General features: G+C 41.2%; 1 protein-coding gene across 1 annotated transcript in view; it reads right to left on the bottom strand.

The window, feature by feature from the left end:
* Positions 1-20,413, bottom strand: part of adam19a (ADAM metallopeptidase domain 19a) — a 72,039-nt gene extending 51,626 nt beyond the window's left edge. The window contains exons 1-2 of the mRNA XM_058067908.2: positions 20,206-20,413; positions 7,862-7,941 (exon numbers count right to left, since the gene is read on the bottom strand). Coding sequence (XP_057923891.2) covers positions 7,862-7,941; positions 20,206-20,335 — 210 coding nt within the window. The 5' untranslated portion in view covers positions 20,336-20,413. The remainder of the gene's footprint in view (positions 1-7,861; positions 7,942-20,205) is intronic.
* Between the last annotated feature and the right edge of the window lie 3,304 nt (positions 20,414-23,717).

The raw sequence follows: 23,717 nt of genomic DNA, 5'->3' as shown, positions 1-23,717 counted from the left end.
TCCATGGTTCTGATCGCTCCTCAGCCGATTCCCTTTTCAACTACAATCCACAGAAAACTCAATGACAAAATCGCTGTGGAATAAACACGAGCGCAAAGATTAAATTCTAATGAAAAGCTTTTTTTAAGTGCCTGTTAAGAGAACAATTGTCATCACGGCTCTACTCTCATCCTTCTCTCAATTATCATTTCTTCCAATTCAAAAAAACCAATCAGTTCCTACACAAAAGGGAAATTTAGGGAGCTGCATTTTATGTTGCTGGAGATAATAGCGTGGCTCAAGTGGACAATCTTCCGTTGGAGAAATAATCTACAGCAGGATAAGGGTGTTCGTGTTATGAAGTTTCGTGGTTACGACGCACTCCCGCAAAAATTTAGTTACGGACTTAACTGTTGAGTTAGTAAATACGAGACTCGCTCAAGAAATAGTCCCAGGCGCGTGGTGGAAGAATACATATCTGTACTTAGCTACACTGAGGAAGGACAATGATGCCCACATTTCATTTAATTCTTGTATTTATTCATTGTTTAAAATTTGGATCTTACATGTGATGCTTGTTAATGGTTAATGTAGGTAGGAGTTACGACATACACAGTGGCGGGGCAAGGGTTCTTGGGGACTCCCACCTCATCCGTGCACACTGAAAAAAAAAATCTTGTGTTTTGCACACAATTTCTGGGATATTGTGTCTCTCTTAAGTGGGGAACTCTGTGGTCGATAAACAAACTTATCACATACTACAGTATTAATTGGCCCTATACCCTAGAAACCGCCCATGAATGATACGGGAAAAGGCCGAAATGATACTGTGTCAAAGCCCAGGGCAGTGACACTGATAAAATATAGAGTTTAACCACGTCCAGTATCAGCCCCCGTAGCTGTCCACTCAGAGCACACTGCTCTGGTATTGTGCCCGTGAAACAACCAATCAGAGAACAACACACGAGTGCTTAGTGCTTCTCCAGTCACCAAAAAACCCAAACTTGATTAATGGAACTTTAATTGTCAGACATTGATAAGATAAGACTGTTGATAAAATATTATTGTTGAAATATTTTTGCAATTGTTGTGTTTACACTGTTTAGATATAATACATGTAATAAACTGAACATTTTCTGGAAACAAAATGGTCTTTTGATTAAATAGTACGTGATAATAAGCTCATGATTAAATAGTATGTGATAATATCGACCTTCGGTCTCGGGCTGATACTGACACTTGGGGGCATGATACCTGGCCTGATACCAGACAAACCATGTGATAACCTATAAAAAACCTCACTGCTCACACTGATTTACGCAGACAGGGCATGTGGGGGACCCCCCAAGGGGGTTTGCTAGGTCATTGTTTCATAATTGCATCGTAAATGGCCATTGTTGTCGTTTCTGTGCAGTGCATGTATTAGCATGTATTAGCACTTGGCTTTTAAGAGGTCCCCCACTAAGGGGGGTGCCCCTAAAAGCCGGGGTCCCCATGCAAATGCCTGGTTTGCCTGTTGGCACGTCCCGCCTATACAGATATACAGTAAACCTTAACTGTAGAATGCTGGTAGCTGGTTAAAAATTGTAGCTAGCTGCATATCCAAATTTTTGTCAAACTCCAGAGAGCTGAATTTGGAAGCGGGGCTGTTCCATATGTCACTGGCCCACTTCTTGGAAATAAAAACACCAGCTCGTTCCCTTCTGCTTGTCTTTAATGCTCTCATGTCCTGCTCTAACAGAGACATCAACTTTGAATTGTTGGACCTCGGCAGAGGTCTGCCATTCTAGTCTTCCATGTTTTTTTTTTTTGTCGCTCCAAGTCAAGAATGCACCACTCACTTTTCAAACCACAAAATGTCTTTTGAAAGCAAGTCATATCCCATTTGTGCTCCCTGAAATATCCTTAAACCCCAATAGACTGACGTCTCCCGCCTCATTGTCAAAGACGTCTCTGCGTTCCAAAGAGGACCTGATCAAAGGCGCTGCCGATTGGAACAACGTCACTGTCGAGTCTCCCTGCGTGGCATTCACCAGCCCGGCTTGCTGCAATCAAAACAAGACTCCCGAAGGATCTCTCCCAGCTCTCTTTCAGCGCTGTCACAGTGTGGCTGGTGCTTCCCTTTGCCTTCCTTCACCTTATACAAATCCCTCTATCCGACAAGATGATTGGATTTTTCTGTGGAAAAACAAACACTTCGGGTTGCTTCAATGATAGGGAGTCATTTCTTTTCTATCCCCTGCTAACTCATAATTCCATCACGTTCTATTTTTAACATGAAAACTATTTGACCCATTAGTTCCACCATCACCAGTCAACTCCTTATTAGCGAGAGTATCACATTCAGCGCTGAATCAGCTGCAGGCCATCGCTGCATCTCAAATGGAATACTTCTGTCAGTACACTTAAATAAAAGTATACTGTGTACACCAAGTACTTACTTGCTAAGTGTATCCATGCATGAAGTTGCACAAAAATGACAATCCAAATATTTACCCGCTTCTTCTTCTACGTATGTTCATTACGACTTTCCACAGCTCAAGGTTGCTCCTTAGTTGCCATTATTTCATATTATCCCCTCCCCTTCTGCTATGTAGCTAATTGGTCGTAATAAGTGTCCATCGCTGTTGCCATTTTTAAAGAGCCATGCACTGACTGTGTAGACCGATGCATCACTGTGTATTTGGGTCATGAATGCACTAATTTGGACATTGTTGTGTTGTCTAAAATCCATTAATTAATTACTGCACACTTACAAAAAATGATGGTCACAATATTTATTCCTTTGTTTAAAGGTGACTTGCAACAAGAGTTTTTTTATATACCAATATATCGGTATAGATTCTTCCATTGAAAAGAGAAGAACTTACACCGGTACACATAATAAACATAACCAATCGTTTGCCCAATGTCTGCATAAACAAAATAAGAATGTCATAAAAAATAAAATATCTTCCATATGCAGTTGGAATTGCATGGGTGATTACATCTTCCTTTATCACAAGCATTATAATTTGTTGAAGACTTTGTAGCAATGTGTGCAGAGGCTGACATCCCTTTAGAAGAGTTAGCCAGTTTGTTACCAATAAATACATGTGCTTAGTTAATTATGAGGCTTAAAGAAGACAGCTGTGATAGGCTCCAGCATGCCCGCGACCCTCGTGAAGATAAGTGGTATAGAAAACGGATGGATGGATTGTGTTGTTCTCTACTTTCCATTGCTACAGGTTGCTTCTCAGCCACCATTATTTCAAGTTAATACCCCCCTTCTGTTACATACCCTAGATGGAGAGTACTGAGAGTGCTAAGTGTCCATCACTCTGTACCCATTTGACCATTTTGTGTGCAACTTCGGGGAACTGCACTGTCTTCTGAACGTCTGTAGTCTTTGTCAGCGTTTGACCCAAGTCGGCTGTGGTTGCTTTTCAGGCTTCTGATTGGCCATGATGTGCAAGGCAGCCGATGTGTGTGCATTATATGGATTTTTTAACACCATAGTGGGGAAAAATCAACTTGAAAATATCAGTGTTCCGAAGGGCATGGTCAAAAAGTCAGCTGCAATGTCAAGGGCAATATCAGTGATTGGTGCCGGCAGGGCATTAAAATACAACATTAAAAGTCTATTTTAAAATTCTTTTCGTAAAAGGTCACTGGTGTCATGTGTATGTGTATGTGTATGTCCAGATGGAGCACGACTAACAGCACTTTCCCAGTTTACGATTGCTCCATAATGCTCTCATAAGAATAAGGAAACAGATGTACTTTGTGAAAGAGTCGTTCCTCTAAGGCTTAACATCCCAATGTGTAGTGTTTTTCCACAAAAAGTTTCATTCTAAGCCGCGTACTTTATGTATTGTGATTGTGTGTCAAAGCATGGGGAAGGGAACAGGCTTAAACATTCTGTTTGAACTTGTTTATCTCTTTGCATTTAAAAAAAAAAAAAAACGCTCCAAAACACTTGATCTGATTTCTCAGTGAGTAACATGCATTGTGATGTGAGAAGCGTCTTCAAAAAAAAAATAATAATAATAAAATTGAACATGCATGCATGTCTGCATCCCCCCAAGGATGATTAACTCATGTATTATGTTTGATTTCTGACTGATTGATGTTTTTAGGTTTTAGGTCAAGCACCATAGAGATGTACTTCTAGGGTGATGGACTCAAATGCAGAAAAATTACAAGAGCAGACTGTTTTTAAAATATTGCAGGGAGAGTTCAATTTATGTTGTGCGGTAACTTCCACACCCACTCACTGCCCCAGGTCATTACAATGACTATACACAAGAAAATATGCTTTTGCTGAAGAAAGCAGAGAGGGGGGGGAAAAAAAAAAGCTCAGCTCTCTGCCTTTTAACTTGGCCACTGCAAGCAAATTAATATTCAATAAACAGTGGAGTGCTTCATTTTCATGTGATCCTATGTTAACCAAGTATGATTAAAGAGTCCCCAACATGAGCTGCAGATTTGTATAATCGGCTCCTTTGATGTGCTGCAGACTTTTTTCCAGAAATGACTATTTTCCTCCACTCCCACGCCGTCAAAATAAGACTGACAGCTACGGCTTTGCATAAAGAGATGTCTCTTTGCCGCTGTGTTTGTTTGTTTGTCAGAATACAAAAGATGCCAGAAAAAACTTGGGTTTTGGGAGGTTGGGGAACACACACACACACACACTTCTGACCTGGCGGCCTGACCTCATATGACTTACACGGATAAAAGGTACATGGATATATGGATCATGAGTACAGCTTCATCCACAGTCAGGTCAAAGCAAAGTTACACAACATTCTGGTATTATATACCTGTAATCATTGTATGCAAAAACAATCTCCAGCAATATAAAAATTGTGAACATGTGGCATTGGAAATGATATTTTCCTCAAGGAGGACTAACCGAGGTCCACATACCGAAAAATGTAAAGATATACAGGACTATTTTGATGTTGTTAACTTAGCTAGAAGACATGTGTTGGCTTGCATTTATCGGATGATCACACTGTGAGCATCGAAAACTAACCATACGTCGTCACGTGTTTGTTCTTCAAATGCGGTATTAAACCTTTTTAGGATGCTATGAGATATTTCTCATGGCATGATTGCAGCACACATGATTGTTTTTATTTTGGCACACCCAAGACACTACACTGCATGCTGGGTGGCTGCGTGCTGCAGTCATATGGGACACATTTTGGATACCCCTGCCCTAAAGTATGCCACAATGTATAAAGTCTAGTGGTATCCTGACTATTTGGATTAATCTCAATCAATTAATTAGGAATGATTTTCCACCAAGAGCATTGTTGCTTCAAGATTAAAGACAGCAAACATTGAGCGACTGATTGATTATTCCACCCATTCCAGCTCTTGAGTCTCACATAAATTTCCACTACCAAGAAAGCCGTTTCGATGACAGCAATACCAAGAAATGATCAAAAAGTTTGACTTTGACTCTGTGGCTCTGGGCTGAAAAGCAGCTTGGCAGGCTCACACAGCTTATTGCTGACAGTGCTCAAACGACGGCATGCAGAAAGACACGCGGCTCCTTAGTGTCAGCAGAGCTACGCTAACAATGTGATTATCAGCTCTCTCAACGAGCAAATATGTCACTTGGCTGTGTCTACAAGCTCCACTTTGTTTTCCCTTGAGAGAAATGAGGCCTGATGTGATCACAACAAGCATCTCTTAGCGTTTTCTTGTTGCTTAAATGTCAACCAAACATGCTAATAAAAGAACAAAAATAACCATTTTCAAGTGAACTAAAAATACGTCAGTTGAGTCGGTGAAGTTCTTAAGATTTAGATGTAAGCTAATCATTTGTCTGTTTTTTTTTTCAACATGAATGCATCACAATCAATCACATTTAGAAAAAAGTGTTTCTCATTGATTTATTTATGTATTCAGTGAAAGCGGTGGGGGCTAAACTTGTTATCTATAACCAAAAAATATATAATTTCCTCAAGCCAATTTCTCAACACGCACACCAGTCAGCATGTAAACTGAACAGCGTAATTCTATTAGGCAGCAATCCTTACAGGAGAGAGCATGAATTATGGATTAATGAATTTCCTGGATTGCATTTTTGTTGTCTCAGCTGTACAGAAAGTGGCGAGAAACATCACACCATCACTGATAAACCATACTGGCTCGAATAAAAGCAAGCCCCCACTTGTTTGGCCGTAAAGAAGTGATGACTGAATGGAAAAAGCACGCACACAGCCAGCCAAGGAGCACAGTTCCCAGCTAATCATTTGACTTTCATGGGAACTGCAGGAAACAGGCTGAGGCACCGCTACTGCCAAAAGAAAAGAAAAAAAAAAAAACAATTCAGCTGTTTCTATTCACTGTCTTCTCATGACCACTTCACTGACTGAAGGAAGGTCATCGATCAAGAAGAGTGGAAAGAGACTGATTTAATTCAAATGATGAGTTCAAGCAGAGATCCAAAAAACATATCAATTTGCGTGCGTTGGAAAAGAATTCACACATGCATGCATCGCTGTAAAATTTGACCGACATGCTCACTTTTAATGTCAAAGAGTGAAACATCATCGGTGAAGTGACTGAGGGGATGGAGGAGAGACACATGAACCAAAGACTCCTCCTCTGTAATTATGAATGTCATTGAAATCCGTGAAAAATATAAAAACACACTTTTCATTTTAAAAGGTGTTGTCCATTGAAGGAGAATGTAACAGGTTGGACTATGTATTTCACCAAAACAAATATTTCGTTTCACTCTACTCCATTGCTTTGCCTCCTTGTCTGTGCTTTTGAGAGTGTGTCGTCATGGTGATGTGAGCATGTATGTATCTGCAGGCTAGAGCGTCTTCTTCCTGGCCAGATCTAAATGGTAAATTCCATCAATAAAAGTTTATGTGTTTTATGTGTTATATACTAGCAACTCAATTTATGTGTGATGTTAAGAATTCGGTGGAGAGGCGAGTCGTACGGGCGTGTTCAGTGGTCACCTTCCATGAGCCATCAGAGATGTGATAAGGTATGTATTTTTCCTAAGCTAGGAGCTTGGACTGTATGTGATTTCAGCATATTGGCTGGAGCACCGCATTCACGCAGCCGTGATGTTCCCTGCATGTTGTGGGTATCGGCAGCAGAACATGCAGTACGACATCACTCCACTGTGATGAACGGCTGCGCTGTGCGCCTCCCAAAGCGGTATTTTTTTTTTGGCATGACAGAAAATAATTGAGAAACACTGCTTTACAACAATTTTACTCAAGAAAAATAAATGTTACACATGCCGGTACGGGTTGATATCTGAATCGGAAAGTTGCAAATTGAGAGTTTTTTGTTGGCCCAATATTGTACATCCCAAAATAACACATAACAACCATTATTCTATTATTCTGAATAGGCATTGAGTCCAGTCCTGTGTGTGTTTTTGTCACTCCCCCTCTGTTGTGTTGAAAAGCCGAACGGCATGGGTGAAGAATGATCAGTGGGGGAGTGATAGTAATCTGCCACTAAAACCGTTCTGTTGGGAGATGATGCTGAATGAACATGATGAACATTTAGTCGCAATCTGGGACCCTCCTGGACGCCATTTCAACAGCAGCTGAAGAACCGTAAGCTGCCCTGCAAGGTGCATGATGGCTGTCCATCTGCCCTAAATATAAATGTAGGGAATATAGGGAATTTACAACACCGAATTTACAACACCGAAAATCCCAAAGATCAACTGGTTTGGAAGCATCCAAACCAGGTGGTCTCCTGGTGGTCTTAACCTCCTAACATCTAACGTCTTGTTCGAGGTTCTAGGAACCACAATATAGACCAGGGATGCTCTTGATAGGATGTAAGCTTATCAGTCAGATAGCTCTCTCCAATCAACATTTCAAGCAGCACTGATGAGATCACTGACCTGAGCTGAGATGTTTGCCTCCCTCTTGTTTCGTCCTTGAGAAAGCCATCGCGCCGTCACGATGCGTCCTCTCTGCAAGCCTGAAAAAAACCCCAAAAGACAACAAGCAGAATGACCAGGGTGGCATATGCTTTCATTCTAAACCATTGTCTTTCCTGTCTTTTCTTTATTTCTGCTGCAGTATTACCAAGGAATGATAGAATCATCATTACCAAGAATCATGAGCTCCTTTCAAATTGGCAAAAAGAAAAGCATTATTTGTGCAGCCACTGAATTGAATCAAGTGATTCATCCACACGAGTCTGGCTGGTCTGGAAGGTTCAGCAGAACAAAGACAGTGCATTCATTTCACCTCCAACACTGAGCAAGACAAATTCATTGAATGCCGTCAGTTTCTCACACATCTGTTTTTCTCATTCACACACTTTTCAACAATACTGTCGCAGCGATCACACAAGTTCCAGGAAAGCATGAAAACAGCCTGAGGAGCGTAAAAGGGGGCGCCCGAATGTTTGTGGCGCAATTCATCAAGATTTGTCATTTAGCATTGCAAAAGCAACACCTCCACAAAACACTGGCACATTTTGCATGTTTTATTCCTGAAAAAACAGCTGACAGCTGTGTTTCTTCAAGGTATGGAAGATCAAATGCCCCCCCCCCTCGAGCACAAGTTGCGATCATTTGTGGATAACACGGGAAAGAATCCATAAAATGTCAGCGAGCACTTTGGCCTGGAATGACTCCAGACAGGCGAGAGGGAACATTTCTATGACATTTGAAGCAAGAAAAATAAAACCAGAAAGAAAGAAAGGAGAGGCTGCTGCCCGCGATTGGACTCGTCCATCACTTGTGATGCTCATTTGCATAACATTCAATTGCAACAAGCAGAAGCTGATGCAAGACACAGAGTACACTAAGAAACACAGAAGGGCACATTGATTTGTGTCAGCTTCTCAGATGCTACAAAATAACCACAATGGCCACAGATCCAAAACCATACATTCATAAGACGAGATCTGCTGCTTAGGCAAGTGTCATTTAGAGCTATATAAGTATAAACACAGTCAGGCGCCCTTTAGAGACAGGGTGGCACAGCTGCAGGCTCGGAATGACAACAAAAATTGAAATTCATGTCATCTTCCTTTGGAGAGACGCTAAGTGAAGAGACTGTCCCACATTCATAAAGTCACAATGACACTGAGGCATCCACATGCACCTGTCAGTCAAAGCTTTTGTGTGCCTAGCCTAACTTCTAGTCATTCTATTAGACGACATAAAAATAGCAAATAATAATAAATAAGGATAAGCTAAATATGTCCAGTATGTCTAACCATGTTAAACCGTAGAGCCACTGAGGGAGGACTACTGTAGGAGGGAAGAAAAAAAAACATCTGCATTAGGGCTGCACCAACATGCAATCTAATGTCTGCAATCTACATGACTAGTTTTTTCAATTCAGCCTAAAAACATTTGAAACAGCCTAAACATTGAATTTTATTTTACTTTCTGCACTTTTGCCATGACACTTCCCCCATGTCAACCCCCAAAAGTGTTGGGTCCACAAGCCTCGGCCACGGTTTTGGACCGCTTTATATAGAGAAACATACAACCACCATGGGTTCATCTAAAAAAACAGTACATGTATTCATAATTTGGTATGATTTCCACACACAGTACACATTAAATGAGGGTCAGGAAGTGTATCGGTCTCGCCATATACTGTAGTCACGTGTTGACTGTGAACAAATATAATGCAGCCCATCCATTGGCTAGTGGGAGTCTTGCGACGGTGCCGAGGAGAAGTCAGAGCTTGAAACCCCTCTCCTGTTTGGAAACACTTGCAAGTATGTGTGTGTGTATATATACACACATATATATATATATATATATATATATATATATATATATATATATATATATATATATATATATATATATATGTATACACACACACACACACACACACACACACACACACACACACATATATATACACATATGCATACGTATATACATACACACACACACATATACATACACACACACACACACACACACACACACACAAGCTCCACTACTAGTAGTGCACTTCAGCAAACAGGGAACTATATTTACAAAAAATGTAATAATTCACACTGTTCACGTCTCTGCATTATTGTACTTTGCTTAAAAGAAACCTTGTCTTATTTAGGGGTGCACCAATTTCAATTACCGGGCCCATCGCTGATCACCAATCTTTAAATCACTGCACTGTTGCAGCATGGAGGGATGTCTGATAATTAATCGGCCTGATATCAGCAAATGCAATAACGGTTGATATCGATATTGGGATTTTTCCAGATCATGAAAAACCAATATTTAAAAAAAAAATTTGTATACCACCATAGAAGATACTGTATGTCATTGGGTTTTTTGTTATTATGTTGTTTAATTTATTTTATTTAAAAGCTCTTGACATTCCAATTATGTTAAATACTGAAAATGAAAATGTGCAGCATACAAAAGCACACAGTGGAAATGTGACTGACTGGCCATCAGTCACGTCTTTGTTATGCTGGAGAGCCAGAAGAAAGATTACAACCATCTAAAATAAATCATAAATCACTCTGTGCATGTCAGCAATTCATTAAAACAGGGTCATTTGTTTTTAGTTATGATACACAAATCACAAAGGCAATTTCAGTACAGGAAAGTCCAACATGATAATGAGCAACCACATGTGTCAGTGGCAGGGAATCCTTGTTTATCCAAAATTCAGTCTTATTTAATTCAAAATTCTGTTTACATTCTTTTAGAATTTTACACTTATGCATGCTTTATGGTTTATAAGTGAATAAAATAGCTGTTAATTAAATGCAAAAATCCTTACATATACATTGATTTAGGGCTGTCATGATAACCTAATTTAGCAAGTCGATAATTGTGCCCTTTATTATTAACCGATATTCAATAATTTTGACCTTTTGACTTAAATGTTCACCATGTGTAGAGTACCTTAGTGAGCCATACTACAGTATACAAGCTAGGAATCGCGGTGTGTCACCAGCTCACACACAATTCCATGTTGTGGTGTCAAAACAAGTTAGGGAAAAAACAAACAAGACACCACCAACGTATAATGTAGAATATTAAGCAACTGCAATGTGTAGGTGAGCTCTAAACGTGCTTTCCAGCCATTTACAAAAAACGCAAAACACGCTGGGGAACGGAAAGTACTCCTAGGGATGCTACACTTTATAGATTAATCTCGAGAAAAACACTTCAATAAAAAAAAGGCTTGCTGTCATTGTTTTAAGCTAAATGAATGACTGTAGACATTCCTTTAAGAGGGATCGAACAGGATTACAAAGTGTCTGGACCGTAGTTCTCTGGTGTGTCCTCATGGCACATCCTCTGCAGTATTATGGAGACCTTTTAGACTCATACAGCCTCATTTCTTTGCCATTTTCTCACTGGCCCCTAAGGGACTCTCAGGAGACACCAGCAGCCGTAAGTCTTCACACTGGGTGGGGGCGGGGGGACGGGGGGTTGATGTTACACTATCAGGCAGCCCAAAGATAGCGGTGGGGAAGAAGAGGGATGGGCAGCAGAGATGTGAGGAATAATGGACGTTATTGTCTTGACAGATGCTTGGTGGATTTCCTTTTGGTAAGAGGCTGGAGAAGACATTTAACCCTGGCTAGCTCTCTCCTTGTCTCACATAAACCCACGCTGCTCCATCTCCTCTGCACTGGACTTGTTGCCCAGTGCGGAAAGCTGTAAAGAGGCAGTGAGATAGCGCAGACTTCAATGCAATTCAGTGGGAGTTTGGCCAATAGCTTTTTTTTTTGTTGCTGGGAATCACTATGGGGAGGTATTTATGATGGAACCTGCAGCAGGCATGTATCATCTGCTAATCAATCTAATAATACTATATTATATTATATAGTATAATGTAGCAGCATACATACTCCAATTAACGCCTCCATTCAATTAATCACAGACTCCAGTTTGCTACAAAAGCAAATAACGACCAGGGTCTGTAATTAGCCAAAGAACATTGGCATGAACTCAAGTGGTTGTATAAAACCTCCTGAAGTAGCTTTTATTAACTCCACAATATGGCAGTAAATGCATTTTATGTATCAGGAGTGGTCAGCATCGGCGGTCGAGTGGTTAGCGCGCAGACCTCACAGCTAGGAGACCAGGGTTCAATTCCACCCTCTGTGTGGAGTTTGCATGTTCTCCCCATGCATGCGTGGGTTTTCTCCAGGTACTCCAGTTTCCTCCCACATTCCAAAAACATGCTAGGTTAATTGGCGACTCCAAATTGTCCATAGGTATGAATGTGAGTGTGAATGGTTGTTTGTCTATATGTGCCCTGTGATTGGCTGGCGACCAGTCCAGGGTGTACCCCGCCTCTCGCCCGAAGACAGCTGGGATAGGCTCCAGCACCCCCCGCGACCCTCGTGAGGAAAAGCGGTAGAAAACGAATGAATGAATGAATGAATGAATGAGTGGTCAGCATGTGTAACCCAAGATGTGGAATCATCATTTAGTGAAGGGGTTTTCACAATGTGAGGCAGTTCTCCCCTGGGCAAGACTTCAGTGGGGTGCAGAAGCTTGAGAACAATAAAGAAAACAAATTTTTTTTCCAAACCTGCTGACTTTAGTTATGTCAATAACAAACCAAGTTTCACTTCCTGATTTAATGTGTGCAAGCCAGTATTGTCATACATCTATTTTCTATGCCGCTTATCCTCATTATGGTCGCCGGTATGCTGGAGCCTATCCCAGCTCACATCAGGTGAGAGGTGGGGTATTGGGTAAAATACAACAGACATGAAAATGTGATTCTTTCCTGCCGTGCACCCTATCAAATCAATGATGTTAGCGTATTTTTACATCAAAGATTTATGCTAAAATGTCGCCTCCATTAGCGTACAATATATTGTGTGTCTTGTTGGGTTATTCATATAGTCAATCCACTTTATTTATATAGCGCATTACACATATAGCACATTTGAATATCGCATGCATCGCACCGTGTACATAACTTATTTTTAATCACAAAATGTCCCTGTGAGCATTGTGCGTAGCCTTTTAGCATGGAAACCAGAACCAGAAGTCATTGTCCCTCTGCTCCATCTGCCATCCATGATGTGCTCTGTGACTGACTCCTAAGTTCTCGCCAACTAACACAGTTGCAACACAAGTCTCTCCTTTTCTTACCGATCACAGCTGCAAAATAGCCCCCAATGGAACCAAAGAACGATGCCATTTTGATAAGGAAGGTGAGCAACACTATTGAATTCAAGAAATAACTCAGAAAAACCTGAAGGTGTTGTCCGTTTGGATGTCTGCTCATCCCTTCTTCCTTATAGTCATCTTAGTCTTCAATCAAGGTCAAAGTGTTATTACATGTTATACATAACATAGTCATATTATAGTTACCATTTATTATTACATTTATTCATTCATTCATTCATTTTCCTCACGAGGGTCGCGGGGTGTGCTGGAGCCTATCCCAGCTGTCTTCGGGCGAGAGGCGGGGTACGCCCTGGACTGGTCGCCAGCCAATCACAGGGCACATATAGACAAACAACCATTCACACTCACATTCATACCTATGGACAATTTGGAGTCGCCAATTAACCTAGCATGTTTTTGGAATGTGGGAGGAAACCGAAGTACCCGGAGAAAACCCACGCATGCACGGGGAGAACATGCAAACTCCACACAGAGATGGCCGAGGGTGGAATTGAACCCCACTCCTAGCTGTGAGGTCTGCGCGCTAACCACTCGACCGCCGTGCCGCCCATTATTACATTTATTTCTCTCAAAATTTGGGAGTTCACTCCTTAATATCCAATACTACAAAATGTACATTTATGCAATATTTTTTTGTATATGCCCACAAACACATTTCTAACACGTGCCCTTTGCTTGCGTGGAGGATCAAGAGATGCATCTTTTGAAAAGAAAGAACAAAAAGAAAAAACATTGTGTGCCAAAGACTCATGACATCCTAAATGTATAATGCACTGAAGTGTGTAGGTGTTTTCATATTGACTCAGGAAGCGCATATGATGATAAGCCAATAGACAAGACAACTCTATAAGATACTCCATTATACTGTTGTCCATTCAACCCTTTTCTATACCCTTTGTCTGCATTACTGTCATGGTTAAGCTGGAGCCTATCCCGGCTGACTTTAGGCAAGAGGTGGGGTTCACCCCGGACCGGTAGCCAGTCAATCACAGGACACACACATACGTTAAGAAACGGGCTCTCGCACTCTCTTGCCATCAATGGCGTCTAAGTGCAGTTATTTCATATTCCACAACAGCGGGACATCTAAAAGAGAAATAAATAAGTGAACCAAGGCTGAGCGCTGCTTTTCATCAAAGTGGCAACGTGGCAGCCCAAGTACACTTGAAGCTTTGTGACATCCTTGCCGTGAATAGTGGAAGATGCACCGCTCCGTTCCTAATAGGAACTTGCTTCCTCCACTAATTGAATTTTTTTTTTTATCTTTGCTTGCATACACATGACAAGTGCACAGAATAAATGACCCTGAGAAAAAAAATGCTTATTTGCACCTTCAATAAGAGATGAAATCAACTGGTATTTAGTTTGTGTTGATGATAGGAATGACCAGCTGTAGCCACACTGCAACCAGCAAGGGGGGGGGGGGGCACGATAAACTCGGCTCATGAAACGATGCACGATATTGGCTCACGAGACGACAGACAACAGTAGATTAGCTTTATGTTTACACAATAAATTTTGTTCGTTTCTTTCGGCTTTTTGGCCACAGCGGATCTTTTTCGCAAGCAAACAAGTGACACTAGGAACACCAAGTGCATGTTGGGTTGCAAGGTTTACAGTGCACCCTATCACTTCCATATTACCTGTATTATCATTCATAGTAGCAATGCTGTAATGTTGCTCTGTGTCCACAGGCTTTTCTCTTAAACAACAATTATCACGTTTTTAATCTCAAAAGTGAAACACTTGGTTGACAGGATTTTTTAAAAAGTCAATCATTCAATAAAAACTTCATTTTATTTTATATTTTTATACGTTAACAATGCCTTCACTGTGTGCTGTTGGCTTTTAGAAATCCCCCTCCCTCATTACGGTGAATTAGTCCCACTATTCCACCGTGCTGCCCGGTTCATCATCACTATGCTGCCTAGGGAGGAGACAAAGCAAATTACACATTGAGGGATTGGAAGCCATTTGAGGCCATGGAAATAATTACACAGGAAGGAAAAAGGAAGAAAGAATTTTTTTTTTCCAAAATCATTATGACTGGTTGTGCTTTACATGCACTTGATGCCTCTTACATGGCGCACTCAACACATACTGTAGGTTGCAGGGGTCCGCGTGATATGCACTGTCATCAACAGTGCATATACGTATGTAGTGCGTATCACTAACGGTGCGACGGAGTATAGACGGGTGAATGCAGCTTGCTAATGCTAATGCTCCAAAGTACAATACTACATTCTCAAGTTCAATGGTGGTATTAATTTGTATTTTAGTTCATTAAGCCATTTTTATGATTGAAAATTTGTAATTTGGGCAGACAACTTTTCTTTTTTGGCAAAGACCTCACAACCCACTGAAAAACAGCTCTGCAACCCAAAGTTGAGAATCAGTGTTTTACATACTATTTTAGCATATACTGCATGTCCTGGAGATAAATTGCTTCTTTTTATTTGCGGAGGGGCTTGTAAAGGTACTGTGTTGCGGACTAAGAGGAGAACACTCCATCCTGGCCCAAAGACTGATAGCATTAGACTGGAAGAAGAAGCACACTCCATGCTGACACCTCACCCACACACCGTGAACCCACACGGCATTTAAACACAACACGTGTAAACAAAAAAATTAACTATGACTAACGTTTGCGGCCCACCAGAGACGACCTGGCATAGTCTTTCTGCGGGGGCCTTACACAAAGCAAACCGCACACGTCTGCTTGGGTAAGTTACAGCATGTTCAACCTTTACCAGAAAAATTAGGCGATGTCATAAGGTGAAGAGGACGGGCATTGTTGGCGAACAGAGTGAGCTCGTGTAGCGCCGCTGCTCACTCGGAATGGCTTCTTCAACTTCTAGGCTCTGGAGAACACGCCACGCATTACAAAAGCGTGCGGAGACCTGCCAGGCAAGCAGGGGGGGCCGCACTTGATGCTCTGCTAAATGGGCCGTGGTTCACATCTTGTAAAGAATACTGCTGAGTTCGGACTTTGTGTGAATCCCAAAAGAGCAGCATGGAGGTGCATTAGCAGTCTTTTTGGGAACCTTTTCATGAATTGTCTTTAGACCTGCAGTGTTGGGCTGCATTCACAATTCTGGTTCGGACCAAAAATAAAAACCAAGATCCTTGGTGTGTACTTTGGTCCAGTTCACTTAGTATTCACACTGCTATAACGAACAGAAGTCATTTGTGAAAAAATCTGAAATATTACATCTCCTGGCTTGAATCATACATTGTTATTTTGATGCTATACTGGTCAAATTTGACCAAATTACATGCCTTGAAAACAGGGGTCTCAAACAGGGGCCTGGGCGAGGCTGGGTCGCATCAGTTTTTCCAAAAAAAACAAAAAACGCATTTATTAAAAACAGAAAAATGAATAAACTTTGCTTTGGTTCCAATTTTCTACAGGAAAAGCTCTGATAAAACATTCCACTGTTCGTAAATATTTTAATATTTTTTTCTACACAAAATAAGATTAAGAATAAAGAAAATCAATCAAACGGCAAATAATAAAAAATTAAGAAACCACATATAGTTGGTGGGTAGACAAATTATTTTTTTCAGATTAAAATGAACAAAGCATTATTAGAGCCCTGTAGACATGACAAAACACGACTATAGTCACATTTATACTCTTTTTATTTACAACATATTGCGCAACTGCAGGGTCTTGAGACACATGCTAACTCGCAAACTAGAGAGCTAGCGACCTAAACGGTAGCCTCCAAGTTATTTCCTTTAAACTTAAAAAGCCAAAAACTTACCACTTCCACACGGATAGGGAGGATAACTATTAAGAGTTATTTAACCTTTAACATGAACATTAATCAAACGTAATATTTTTTTCTGGGTACATGATACCATACAGCATTCATATCAAACTTTCATATCAATTCACATTAAACTTTCATATCAAGGTGGGGGCCTCAAACTAGTGGCCGCGTGTTTGAGACCCCTGTTCTAAAATATACTTTTTCAAGAGTTGTCACACATCCACAGAGATAAAGAGAGAGAAGGAAGGAAGGAAATTGATTGTCACTTATGCAGAGGAAGGACCAAAATTGTGCAATCAGAGACACTTTTCTCTTAGATATGTGTTATTTCTGCAAGGTTTTGACATTGATGCATGTATTTAGCCTGTGTAGCATTCACAACTGTGAACCGGCCCATCTGTTAAGCGGTCTAGGTCTTGCTTGTTAGGGTTGGGATGATTGTGCTCACAGTTGACCAAACAAAGCAAAACACATCAGAGTACCTTTTAACGGAACCAAACATGACAAGCATGAACGCATCGTTAAAGCTGACACATTGGTAGAAGGAGGTAGTGTGAAAAATCATTGTGAATCATGCAGCTCTCATTTTATTTGTGTTCACCTCTAGCCATTTAACATTACAGTCATATTAGTCATAATCAATGAACCACAGTGCCAGATTCAGATTTCAGATTCACGTATATCATTCACACACACACACAAAAGCAAAGGCAATCAACAATTTAGATTCATACTTAAAGCAGGAAGAGGGCAGGGAAGGCCGTATGTTTCAGAGCAAGCATCATCGAGACCAGTGATTCACAACTAGAAAAAAAGTGTAATGTTCCAATGTCCCTAAACGCACCTTGCATATGTGCTATTCGCTCATTATAGGACCAGGAGGGGCGTGCCATGTTAATGGGTGATATGGTCAAGCATTAGCAGGAAGGGGAGGATAAAGTGTGGACAGTCTGTCCAACACACAGCTCGATATCTACTGGAGAAGATAAAGCAAATTTGTTGTGTTGCGTGGGGAAATTGTGCCCACAATGAAGACTACTAGGTTCAGTATGACAGCAGAGTGCTGGTCTACAGAGGAAATGGATTATGGAGTTGTAGACTCCTATAGAGCAGTGACACATGATAACCCGCACAGAAAGCTTTCTACTTCTTCCAGAATCTGCACCTATTCAGCTGTATTTCTTCAGATTTAGTGCTTCCTGTGAAAACTGTCTGTTTTAATGTATTCCATCCATGGCCCCGAGGTTACTTCAATGTCTCTCAATGTCTCTCAATGGTAAGTAGCTTTAGCATTTTAGCGTTAGCGTTTCTACAGTATTAGTAACATTTAATGTGGTCTACCAGTGTTGAAAAAAACTCAAGGAGAGCTACTAATTGTGGTGGGAAATGGCTACTAGTAACTTCGCTTCCTGTATGCACACTTTATAATGCTACACAGACACACACTTTTGGCTACTTTTCGGCTACTCCAGCTGCTTATTGGCCCATGTTCACAAAACAGTAAAGTGTGAAATGCCGTTGACAGACTAAAATACACGTCTTTTGCTGGTAAGGAATCAGGAATTCCAACAACTTGTGCCTGATGGTGGCGTCTTTAGGAATTGTAAACAAATGCGGGTTTTCCTTACATCTAAAGAAACACATTTTACGAGCCATTGCTAGCAACGCCAACACATAAGCAAAGCATGGGGGAGGGCAGTTAATGTATTGCAACTACGGTCACGCTCATAAGGAAGCTCGCTCCCGTGTGACATCACAAAAGGAACAGTTTTGCAACGCCCTCTGAAACCAAGCGTTTTAAGCCATCCCAAACTTCTTTCAGGGCTCACTTCTAAATGCGCAAACCTCATTATCTGAAACTTTGGCATGGTTTAACACGAGATACGACATTCTAATTACATTTACAGGTCAGAAAAGTGGAAAAAGCATAATAAGTCCCCTTTAAACTTACCTAGCAACTGGACTCACTTGATTTTTCAATTCTTGTTTATCCAGGTCAGATTCAACTCCACAGATATAAGATACACTGAAAGCATTTACACACACTTTCATTCACAAGTATTTTTTAATTTTCAATTTGTGAGTAAAAACATATTGTTGTTGAACTGATCGTGTAATTTATTTTATCCTAGCATACGGTGTGTTATTTTGCACTACCTCAAATTCAAGCTGCACTTTTCTGTCTTTTCATTGTAGACGCTTAGCAAAGGTTTTACAATGATGATACTGCCAGTGTTTAGCAAAGGCTCCTGTGCAAGTGTGTTGCCCGAGGTGCAGCTTGGAAGAGGGCGGGATGTAATGCTTGCAACATGGTCAAAAGTTAGCGTAAAGTTAGCTGTGTAACTGTTGCAAAAAGGCAGGGAAGACTTTCAATATTGGTGCACACCTGCCAACATGTATGCATTTGTCATAATCATACGCAGATTGACTTTTGAATTTGCTTGCATGCGCTCCATTTTGTTGCAGTACAGATAAATACACAGATATTGACAGTTTCAGGAGGGCACAAAAAACATTTCTGTCCCCCAGTGGGGGCATGACAGGAAACAATTGAGAAAAACTGCCTTTCCTGGAAGCCTGGTAAACTTCAGTCAAATTGCGGCATCTCTCATGTATTTGTGCGTGTTTTGAGTATTTATGTATACGCTGATGTGTGTATCTTGCAGTGTTTGTAGTTTTGTTGCTGTATGTTTGCAGCTAATCCACCCAAGTACAAAAATCTTTCAACTCTTCCTTTTATGGACAAAGGCAGAACAAAGAAAGGAGCTCCCTCCGCATTGGTAATACAATAAATGACCCAGAGCAGGATCATACTCCATAATTTAAGAACCAGCAGCTGCTACCAAGTTAGTGACCGATGGAAGCCAAGAGACAAATGTTGCCATTCAAGCTACACTACCAAATTGCACGCCTGGACGGGTAATGTTACAGTCTTGGTAACACTACAAAAAAACTGGTGTTTTTTTCTGCATTTCGGCTTAAAATATAGTTTAATTCGAATGAGAGCCTCATTGTGAGCCCCATGACTGAGTTTGTGTTTGTGATAGTTGTGACACAGCCAGCTGACACACGACTCATGTTAACCATACACACTCTTCAATGTGTTTTCAGCGTGACAGGCGACACGTTAAATGAGCACATTTATCAATGGACTTCGGTGCGGACGAAGTAACACTCGGACAAAAGTTCAGACAAAACATTTCCAGCGTAAACTACAACCCAAGTCTACCAAACAACACGCTTATTGTTGTAATTAACATCAGCCCCGGGGAAGCAACTGGTTGACGGTAATGCAAGTTTTCCAGTTTTTTCTTTTACCTTTTCGGCTGCTTTCTCCGCCGGTTCTTCCCAGGTCACCGATAAGCGAAATAAAAGAAAGGAAAAAAAGGAAACGTCCACATGTCGCCGGTTTTATGTGGCCATTTTTCTGTCTGTGTTTACTATACATCCCTGTGAGCCTCGGTGCCTCCACCCGTCCTCCCTCGTCGTCCTCGCCGTTCTTCAACTCTGCCTGGCCGCCTCTCTTCTCAAGGTAGCCGTCATTGAAAATAAAAATAAAATCAAGCAGTTCCGGTTGTCGCCTTCAAAATAAACGAATCCTTGCCTTCGATTATTCGGAGAGTTGGGCGATGCTAAAAAAGAGCTTCTATTTGCCTACTTGAAATTTCCCTTGATTTACTTTATGTCTTGAAGTAGTTTATTTAGATCTGAATAAAACAAAAAATGAAGATTTAAGGCGAATTTAAAAACTACTTTACTGTGAAATTAAAATGGACTGCTGTCATGCTTTGACAATATTTAGCTCTACACCACTTGGCAAAGCACAAAACAAGGTGTGGATTCCCTTTTTGCGAACTATAAAACACAGATTGGGTACATCGTAAAATAAAAACAAAACAATGACAATCCGAAAAAAATAATCTTTTAACAAAAAGGTTTCTAAATGCAGGAGCTCACTGTATGAATGGAAGTTTGAGCTTCATTTACTGAGGAATTGCTGGACTGAGGTGCAGTTTAGACTGAAGTACATCTTATATTTACAGTTCCACGATTTAACGTCTGAAAAGGAGTAGGAAGAAGCAGAGCTTACTTGATCTCACCCCCTTCCCATATCACAGCAATCACTAAGGAGTTTGTGTACTTCCTGTATTCAATATAGACGATCGAAAACGAGCCCTCGGGCGCAACCCTACGATGAAGCCAAACCATACCACGACCTCCGCAGGCGATGTCGACCATTAGTGGATGAATTATTGCTTTTCCATTTGCATAAAGCCGGCTATGAAAATAAGAGATGAATAATGCATGGAACGCTCCCACTTGGGTTCCACTTCCAATCTTCCAATCTTGACTCTCACTGGTAATCCTGATGAATACTGAGATGGGAGGCGGGACTGAGATGCTAAACTGGGGAGTTGGTTTGAGTTGTGTTTCAAAAATGTAAAACAGTCTTCTGAGCTTGTGAGTTGTGTGTAATGCAAGGAAGTCCAGACTCATCGGCTGTGTCCCAAATGGAATACTGTACTTCCGTCAGTACAATTCATTAAGTATACTGTGTACATTGTGGATTTGGTACTGGTAAGGCTCAATCGCTGACAGTATGAGAGAATAAAATCTCATATTATGTGGAAATTCATTCATTTATTTTCTACCGCTTTTCCTCACGAGGGTCGCAGTGGTGCTAGAGCCTATCCCAGCTATATTCGGGCGAGAGATGGGGTACACCCTGGACTGGTTTGTCCACAGCCAATCACAGGGAACATATAGACAAACAACCATTCACACTCACATTCATACCTATGGACAATTTGGAGTCCATAGTCCATTAACCTAGCATGTTTTTGGAATGTGGGAGGAGTACCCGGAGAAAACGCATGCACGGGGAGAACATGCAAACTCCACAGCGAGGGTGGAATCGAACCCTAGCTGTGAGGTCTGCGCGCTAACCACTCGACCGCCCGTCCATTCATTCACTCATTCATTCATTTTCTGCCGCTTTTCCTCACAAGGGTCGGGCGGGGGTGCTGGAGCCTATCCCAGCTGTCTTCGGGCGAGAAGCGGGGTACACCCTGGACTGGTCACCAGCCCGTCCAGTTTTATTAAAAAAGAAAATACATATCTATATACAACATGTGCCAAGCTTAATTATAGTAAAATATTAGCAAGATTGAACTTTATCTTTTCCTGTTCCCGGGTGCGTTCTTTGAGATATGACGTAACACGCAGCTCGAGACGTTCTTCGATTTAAAAAAATGGAGGCAAGGAATCGGCACTGGACTGCTGTGGAATGTTTGTTCAAGATTGGACAAAGGAAAAACTGGCAATACGGAGTTATTCCAACAAGTGAAAGAAAAACTCGAAGAAGTCGGAATCATGTGATGTTGTTGTTTACGCTTTACTGCGCATTCCCCATTGACTATTCTGGTTGATTATAGCGGCGCATGTAGACAAGAGATTGGAATATTCCTTTCCATGGATACCATTGCTTTCGGAAAGGTCATTCGGAAAGATTCCAATTCGGAAAGAGAAAAACTCCTCCTATAAACGTGGCTACTGTGAATACACGGATACTCAAAATTCAAACATCCATTGTCTCGCCTGATCTGACTGCCTTGGGATATCTCTCAGCTGTCTTCTGGATGGGGCAGATTTATTTCACCACTTTGTCCTCCCTGAACAATGAGCTCATTGGCTTGTTGTCGTTATTATTGTTGCTTGTCCCTCGGCTCGGTTTAAGGGTTGTTGTTACGAACACTGGCGACACAGAAAAGGTCAAAACATGCCTGACGCCATTATCCAATTAGCACCACTCTATGAGAAAAAAAAAAGACAGAGATAGAAGCATCGATTGCTATGCAAACAATGGCGCAACAGCTAAAATATTTAGCATCATGAGATATCTGTTGGCGAGACTCTGACAAAACAAGGGGGACACTGAATGTGGTGTTAAACAAATAGCAAAGAGACTTATTCATATGCACCATATGTTTGAGGGCTCTGATGGGGACTCAAATGCATAAAATTTCAACAGCGCTAATATTATAAGCAGACCTGTCTGGGGGAGGATGACACACTTCTTGCAACGTAGGCCTGGTTTTTGTCAAGCAAGGCTGACCTGGATCCTCACATAACATTGAGTGCTCAAGCACCACAACAAAGAGATTCAGAGTTTGTTCAAAGTCATCCATTGAGACGTGCTTATTTGGATTTTTCACCACTCGAGGGAAGGCCTGCCTCAGTCTGCCAATTCGGAGTTTGCCCTCGGCCATGAGTCATTCATTCATTACATTAGCATCATTTGTATGGGGAATTGTGCATCAGATGACAACACTTCCTGGTTGCATCCTTGGACTCCGGTTCCCACGTAACAGCGCATCGAGGGTGGCACTTGTCACATTTTACATCCATAGCGCTCATTTTTGGTTGCAACAACACACAAACATTCAATTCATTTGTCATTCATTTGCATCGTTTTCTGCATTTAAAACTATAATTACTGTCTATAAAATGTGTTTTGTTTTGATATACATTTTTTTCTACAGGAAAAAATTTGCTTTGGTTTGAGTCGGACCTTCCGGAACGGAATTAACGAGGCACCGCTATATTTACCAAGGACGCTAAATGAAGAGATCTGTTGATACAGCTGCAAATGAATGGAACAGTGTGTAGTACGCCATGGAGCAGAAAGTCCGCCATGATGGTGCCAACGAGAGGTGGGCTGGGCAAGGTGGAAAATAGCTACAATTGTATTCACTTGAGGCTGCACGGCGGAGGAGTGGTTAGCGTGCAGGTTTCACAGCTAGGAGACCTGAGTTCAATTCCACTCTCGG

This window comes from Doryrhamphus excisus, linkage group LG2 (assembly GCF_037039965.1).
Source record: "Doryrhamphus excisus strain RoL-2023G ecotype Guam linkage group LG2, RoL_Dexc_Guam_v1.1, whole genome shotgun sequence".
NCBI lineage: Eukaryota > Metazoa > Chordata > Actinopteri > Syngnathiformes > Syngnathidae > Doryrhamphus > Doryrhamphus excisus.
Note: the sequence above shows the minus strand (reverse complement) of the source record. Positions and strands in the feature narration are given on the sequence as shown.